Source organism: Schistosoma mansoni, chromosome 1, assembly GCF_000237925.1.
Source record: "Schistosoma mansoni strain Puerto Rico chromosome 1, complete genome".
Taxonomy (NCBI): domain Eukaryota; kingdom Metazoa; phylum Platyhelminthes; class Trematoda; order Strigeidida; family Schistosomatidae; genus Schistosoma; species Schistosoma mansoni.
The window spans coordinates 28,521,470-28,528,860 of NC_031495.1; the positions used below are offsets into that span (position 1 = coordinate 28,521,470).

The window sequence follows — 7,391 nt, forward strand, 5'->3', positions numbered from 1 at the left end:
GATAAACATATACGGTAGATTTATGAAAGAATTAGAGACTTGGATAGTTCGGTCAGTTGGTCGATTTGAAAGTGTATGGAAGGTTAGCAAAAAATCGTTTTAAATTCATGAATTTGTAGATAACATCCTTCGAGCTGGAGGCGTTAACAATGACTATCCAAGAGTAAAAACAAGTTGTTACAAAAGTACACGTAAGTCCGTAGGATGACGAGAGTACATTATGGTGCTAGTGATAGGTACATGCTGGTAGTTTAATATAAAATTACCGTATATTACACAAACAACTGAATTAATTAGACCTAAAACTGCCTCTTTTGTTTCAACTAAACTAATACAGTAAAATGAATTGAGTAATCGTTTATTTGAATAGAAATAAAAGGAAATACAAATTCACTACTCACAATTCACAGAAAAATGTAAGGTAAAGTAAAATCGGAAAGTCGTATCGTACATCAAGAAGTAATTGATGGTGTTGATGACGATTTGATTTTGTGTCGCACTCGGCGATTGCGTGATGGAGGCCCAGTAAAACGGTGTATTGATTTAACAAATGCGAAAACTCCCATAAACATACAGAATACACAGATGAATGGTGCAATCCAAAATGGGACATATTCGGACAAATTGTGATATAATTGTCCAATCCCAATACCCAAACTTTTACATAATGAGATAACTGGTTGACTTATTAGTTCCAGACATATTTCGTATAAACTGGTGGATAGAAACGGTTCCGACAGCAATTCTTCATAGTAATGCGCACATTCGTCGTTCGCTGGACGAGAGGAGAAATAATTACCAAGCACTTGTGACCAAGTTTGGTGACGGAGAGGTTTGCAATCATCAGGAGGACCATTATGCCGAGATAAGACAGACATTTTTCGAGCCAATCGTGCATTGTATTTTGTGTAAACTGATTGACAAAATATTAGGATACACAACCCACAAGGAAGTAGCGTGAATAATATGTATCGAGAGCGGAAAATGATCACCAGCAACCAGACAAAAGCAATGGTACAAGACAATGAAAGCATCCAGAAGGACGGTGTATTAGTGAACCACTGAAACAAATATGGATTATCCGAAATCGCAACCGGGCGAACAATTTCTGAAAAAATATCGTTTATTAAATCAGGTGATACACGGTTTTCAGAGTCATTATTTAAATTACAGTACTTGCTTAATATATATATATCTTTCTCTTGCAATACAAACTCCAACTGAACTTTAATTGGGGTTTTTGATGGAATATTTGGTAAATTCCTTGGGTTGATATTCCGCCATAAAGTTCGGACAAGAATTTTGTGCAGTTCTTGATGATGGTTAGCAGCTAGAAAATTCGATGAATTGGTGGGAGTCGAAAAAGAATCCATGCTTCGCAGTGCTGACACACTCTGTTCTTGGTCCATGGGAAGCCCTCCGAACATATCATAGGGGTCTAAGTCAGCTTGCGATTTATGTGACAACAGAACAATGATAAGTCCAGTTAGCAATAACTGAAAATCAAAACAAACCGGTTATAATCAAAAACCATCTTACTACTGAGAACCAGTAATACAAAAAACTAATATATTTTTTGAAGTCAAATTGTACACTAACAATTCAAAATATTTTTATTCCAGGTCTTCTTCGATTTCTCGTGCTGATGATGTACGATTAGCAATCATTGTCTTGTATTTCTGAAAATTCAAAAAAATAAAGTATTCTGAATGTATCCCACGGAAGAGGTTACTAGACATTGTACAAACAGAAACAACTCATTGCGACAACAAAAATTTATGGGGAAATGTTGACCCAACGGACCAACATTTCTCTATCAATGAAATTGTGAAAAATTCACTTAGATCTGACGTCAAGTTGCATAAAACTTTCCAACTCCTAACAAACGTGAACAAATTATCTCACTATCCTATTATCAAAAAATAAACTGACTAAAACTCAGATATCACAATGACATGTAGATAGATGATCAGTAATAGCAACTTATGTACGGAGACAATGTAATAGGAATGTCTAACCCTACTTCCAAATAGAAGTGTCGAAACCGCAATTTACTTAGCTGTGCTTTACAGATTTAGTAATTATAGGATCTCATGAACGACAGTTATGATCGACTATCTCACTATATACACTCCCTGATCTACGAGTAAATTAACTGGCTCACAGTTGAAAGTGATTTGGGCGAAATCCCAGAGTCAATTATATATTTTGTTTTTTTATCGACCACTTGTGTCATGACGAAACTCAACGGTGAAATTGCATAGTTCCGGAGTTTCTAAGCAAAATTTAGAAGGGTAAATCACCATGGCAAGCTCGTGACAATACGAAATAAGCGTAAAAACCAGACTGTTTTGATTCGATTGAGGTGGAATTAAATGATATATTTACAATATGCAATAAATTATTTCGAAGGCAAGAACCTGAGAGTACAAGTGCAGAACGGGGATACTTATCCCTTTGCTTAGGCATTAACAATATTATACTAAAATGTGAACGAAGCAACATTTTGCACATTACTTGTTGTCTTGGAGTAATGACTTTTGAATGGTGGTTGGTAGAAAGCAAGTCGATTGCAGAGAATAATAGTCGGATAGATCGTTTCATAGTGCATCACTGAACGACCTATGCCACAGTCTAATAATGGGTTTTCACTCGGATGTCACTGTTTAGGTCAGCGAATTCTCCAGAGCTGCTCGTATTCAATAACTTTGTTACAACAAACTCCCCGAACTCCAAGCCTTCCACCATAAAACACTGGAACTCAAACAGCTATAATGTAGGAACAAGGACATATATGCGTCGGTCCAAGTTGCCACACCGCATTAGCACAAACGAACGCCAAATTTACATTAGTTATTTCAATGGTAGTAATATATACAAGAAATATTGCATGTAAGGAAATAATACAGGAAGGAATTGGTTCGTAGAATGAAAGGTATAGAGTAATTTTAATCTCAAGGTTTAAGAGAAAATAAAGAGTGTATACACCTGCGCCATTGTGGTCGATTCTGAGCCATGTCACACAGAGTCTCCACAACCACTGGTTACGATAGAGCGTGGACCCCAACCAAGTATTCTGCATCTACCAACATGGGTCACACCAGAAGTTAGTGACTTCAAGCACTGATGCCATGTTTTGGTTTGGCCACCCCTAACTTTCCTCCATCCGTCTTCAACACTAGTCAGCGTTGCGCGTCGCGGTAATTGGTGTTCAGGCAAATGTAACATATGGCCCAACCATCTCAGTCGAAGATTTACCTCATCAACTGATTTACCATCAGTCCCAGATACCGTGCATCTAACCTCGCTATTACTTACCTAATGACACCAGCAGACGCGAGCAATATTTCTAAGATATCTGTGACCAAATACTAGTAACTTACGAGTGTCGTCTACCCTTAATGGTTATATTTCGCAGCCGTAAGTTAGAACAGAATGAACTGCCGCAAAGTATACTCGATTTTTAATCGATAGAGAGATATCTCGCATTGGATTCATTTCGGCATCAGAAAACAGTACCAAATGAGCCGAAACATACTGTAAAACAATGACTTTTTATTAATAAACAACAGGACTCTAAACAGTCTTGTAAAACTAACAGAAAATAGTTTGTGACACTGGTAGTAAAGGTGGACGAAAACACACAGCAAGCGACTCACAGATTGCACAGAAGGAAGGATCTCAATAAGTCTTAGAAACACAGTTGGGCTAAGTGACTGTTGGAGAACCTGTAGTAACTGATTAGGTTGACCGCAAACAGCAACCGCAATAGCAAAATGGTTAACGCCTTCATCTAAAGAGCCCATGCTCAGGGCTGTCTCTCCTTGTTGTATTTGTTGTAAAAAAAATCTCTGCATTCCAGCCTGGTCATTTATAGGTGGCAATGGGAAAGAGGATGACTTTTGAGCTTCCAGAGCCTTTTGTTCCATCCTCTCTAGTTCAACATATTATTTAATCAAGTTGACTTACTCTTTCTGAGATTTTTCCAAAAATCCGGGTGACTCCGTCTTTTTCTGTCAAAATAAAGACAATACCCTGCAAAAATAATTCCAGCTCCTGCGGCAACACATACAAAAACCCCACGAACCATTGCACTTGCACTACGAGCCGTAACGTTAACACAAGTTCAAGCGCTAATAATTCAATGTACAATAACCTTATAATTTCTTTATAGGGTTGCGGAGATTATTAAATTTCATGGTAATCAAGAACCTAACGAAGTTGAACCGCTAGTTGTTCAGGTAAGACATTAACGTCTCCGAAAATCAACTTAAAGGTTCAGAATTTAAGCGTTTGACAGGTGCTGGTTTGGAGTCCTGTGTTCAGAGTCTTGTATAGGCGCTGCTGAGTCACATTCGAGGATAAGACAGACATCCAGCATTTGCGTGCTTCAAGTTCAACTCAGACTGCTTCATGATCTCAATGCACATCAAACGGTTTTGGGTGAATTATATGAAGATTCCTGTTAACGAGCCACTGTATCTAGCAGCAAGCGAGCACCAGTGACTTCCGTTTTACCGAGATATGTGTATCAGGCAAATATAAAAGAAAGGTCAATGAACGCATGACAACAGAGGAATTTCACGGATATAATGCTCGACAACGCTGCCATCCATTGCGTCTTATTATCTGATGATTCGAAAACCAGACAAACCAGGAGTCGGGATTTAAGTGATGCGAAGGTATTTAAGGGAAATGAAAAATGAGTCTAGAAGTTAATAATTAGAGCTGACCGGTTGAAGTGAGAGATGTGCTACATGGTGCACTCAATTGTGATTTGGTATAGATGCTTGGCCGAGTGCCTCATGCTGGGATTGTTTTGCAAAACTGTTGGGTTCATTATCAATCTCAACGAAACTGTTTGTGTCGGGGATTTATTTACCGACGAAAAATATCTTGTTAGCAAACACGGATAGTGAAATGAGTGATGAAAGCTTTTCAGAACCATTCGATTTATTAACGTATTACATTTCAGTCAATCTGGCTATAGACTTTTGTTTCAAAGCAGTTATACGAAGACTGAAAGGTCCATTAAATTGAAACACAAGAAGAAACAAAAATAATATGTTCAGCCCTGTGAGTCACACCTATCTAGACTAAACCGCAATAGTGTTCAGACGGTTTCTAGATGACAGAAGCCTTATCTTTCACACAAAAAGAAGGTTTAAATATTTGTTTGGTTAAGGCTTGAGTGAACTTGATTGGTCACCGCCGTGCCTTTGTATATAGCACAACAAATTTGACTCTGACCCCTCTTACAAATGAATGTGTGTTTATACATTGATTTAAATTGATAAATGTAATCAAAGAAAGCCTGAACTTTTATTTCCTATCTGGGTTTTTGGTGGAACACTGGTCTTAAACATTCATTAATAATATGCTCAGGCTCTCAAAAATTTCAACCGATCACTAACTCAAATCCTTGTTTTCACACACGGATATCTGAATCATCATTCAAGAGTGTGGAGATTTTGGCACGTTCCCAGGTTCTGAAAGGAAGAATAATATCGAGTTATTACAATCCTTCTATCGGTTTATAAATTTTAATGGAAAAGTGGATATTCTATAGTAGTTAGAGTATATGCTTCGCTTCTTCAATATTATCACTCATACAACGAAAAACAATCCTACCAAGTAAGCCCTTTACCTGACAATGTTTTCACTGAAACTGACAGTAACTATGAGGACTGAGAATTATTTGACGATAAAGATACTCTGCAGACAGAACACATAAAAACTTAACATCTAATTTGCTAACTCAAACGCCCTAGTGGAACCGATTATTTGTTCTTTTCATGTAAAATGTTAGCGTGCCCCATAAGTATATTCAATTTCTTCGACGGAAAGTTGATTTCTTTACCTATGGAGCATATGACTATGGTTTCATCCACATACCGCTTGTAATGACACATATTTTCAGTTGTAACTTCAGCTAAATCTTCGAATGTCAAAATACAAGTGGTCAGTATTACTATTAAGCAGATTAAAAGTATGCTTAGAAATCACTGGTGCAGAGTTAGCTCCAGAAGATTTTTTGAGTTTTTTAATTATTTCGTGCAAACGTTTATCAGTCAGTGATGCCTCTAACAGAGGTTTGTCTAGATTGCATATCCTGGATATTCGAGCTGTGGCGGTTGTGGTGTTTAAATAAATCAATGACTTCTTCGTATTGATGACTGTTGTAATTTTGAATTCCAAATACAATACATTCGTTCGAGTTCATCTGATACTTCTTGATTAAATTGCGTTATTCCTGGGATTACTAGTTTATACTATAATTCAAATACTTCTAATTATCATAACTATTTACAGTTGAAATCCAGTCCGTTATTGTCCACTTAACCTTGACGTCGAACGATGTTCTCTAGATATACTAGTCTTTCACTGTATTATCGAACTTCTGTCCAACAATTTACACCATCAGAAAGCAATATCTCAGAAAATACTTGCTATGAAAGGTTATACCTATACATTGAGTGAATCCAAAGACTAATAATGAACCACGTGGATTGCACTAGAACACCTGTACCCAGCTATGAAGAAAAACACGAAATAGTCATCAGTTTAAGTAAACGCAAGTCAATCAATCAACGGTGAGTAGATACCAATCCACTTTAAGGTTTGATAAGACAAGCATCATTGACAAGATCAACATGTGTCCCAGAAAATGATGTACATGACGTGATTCGATGCTCTAAGGGAGTCGTCTAGTCGTCAGCCTAGTCGAAGGGTTCATTGATAAGAGTATCCCTGAATTCGACTGCAGGACTAGTCCGGATAGACAAAGATGTGAACTTTATATTGGATCATATATGTTAGGCAGTCAAATCAAGATGAGTCAGCTATAGTATGCCAGGAATATTAGTCTAGAATGACAAATAAGTTTATGCATAACGATAATCGTCCTAAGCCCTTTACAGACATTAAACCTCAACTAATTAAAATAAAATTCCCTCATCCCAAAGAACTATTATAACTTTTGGATGTCCCCTCCGTCCTGTAATGCATGAATACATTCACTTCCACGAAAAACACTGCTTTTGTTAACTATTTGGTTGTCAGGTAACATATTTCTAGATTTATTACGCATTAATCGCAATTCAACTGCGAAGACAAACCACTCAATTTTAAGAACATGTACCTTTTGTTAGCACAGGAAGCAAACCAAATAAAGAGTCCGTTTGACATCCAAGGAATAAAAACCGGATGCGTAAGGCTGGTAAAATTATAACTCATTTATCAGCAAAGCCATTAGCCCTCGATGAAGCTTATCAACAGTTTACTTCAAACATTTGAGTTGGCTCGTTAGAAATGAATATCAGATATTCAACAAAGACAAACACCTTGTAGGCTAGGAAATACCACCGACAGTTTCTACAACCACCCAGGTG

The 7,391-nt window shown here is 37.3% G+C and overlaps 2 protein-coding genes across 2 annotated transcripts in view; both read right to left on the reverse strand.

Moving 5' to 3' along the window:
- Positions 1 to 452: 452 nt before the first annotated feature.
- Smp_025950 (hypothetical protein) lies at positions 453 to 1,427 on the reverse strand (the record flags this gene model as incomplete). The annotated part of the gene is made up of 1 exon (XM_018793933.1): positions 453 to 1,427. The coding sequence occupies one exon, from the start codon at positions 1,425 to 1,427 to the stop codon at positions 453 to 455; it is 975 nt and encodes a 324-aa protein (XP_018648395.1).
- Positions 1,428 to 1,613: 186 nt separating this feature from the next.
- Smp_136210 (putative testis development protein nyd-sp29) overlaps positions 1,614 to 7,391 on the reverse strand; it is a gene marked incomplete at both ends in the record, with an annotated part of 19,294 nt that continues 13,516 nt past the window's right edge. Inside the window, 3 exons of the mRNA XM_018793934.1 lie at positions 1,614 to 1,679; positions 3,660 to 3,934; positions 3,970 to 4,100. Coding sequence (XP_018648396.1) covers positions 1,614 to 1,679; positions 3,660 to 3,934; positions 3,970 to 4,100 — 472 coding nt within the window. The remainder of the gene's footprint in view (positions 1,680 to 3,659; positions 3,935 to 3,969; positions 4,101 to 7,391) is intronic.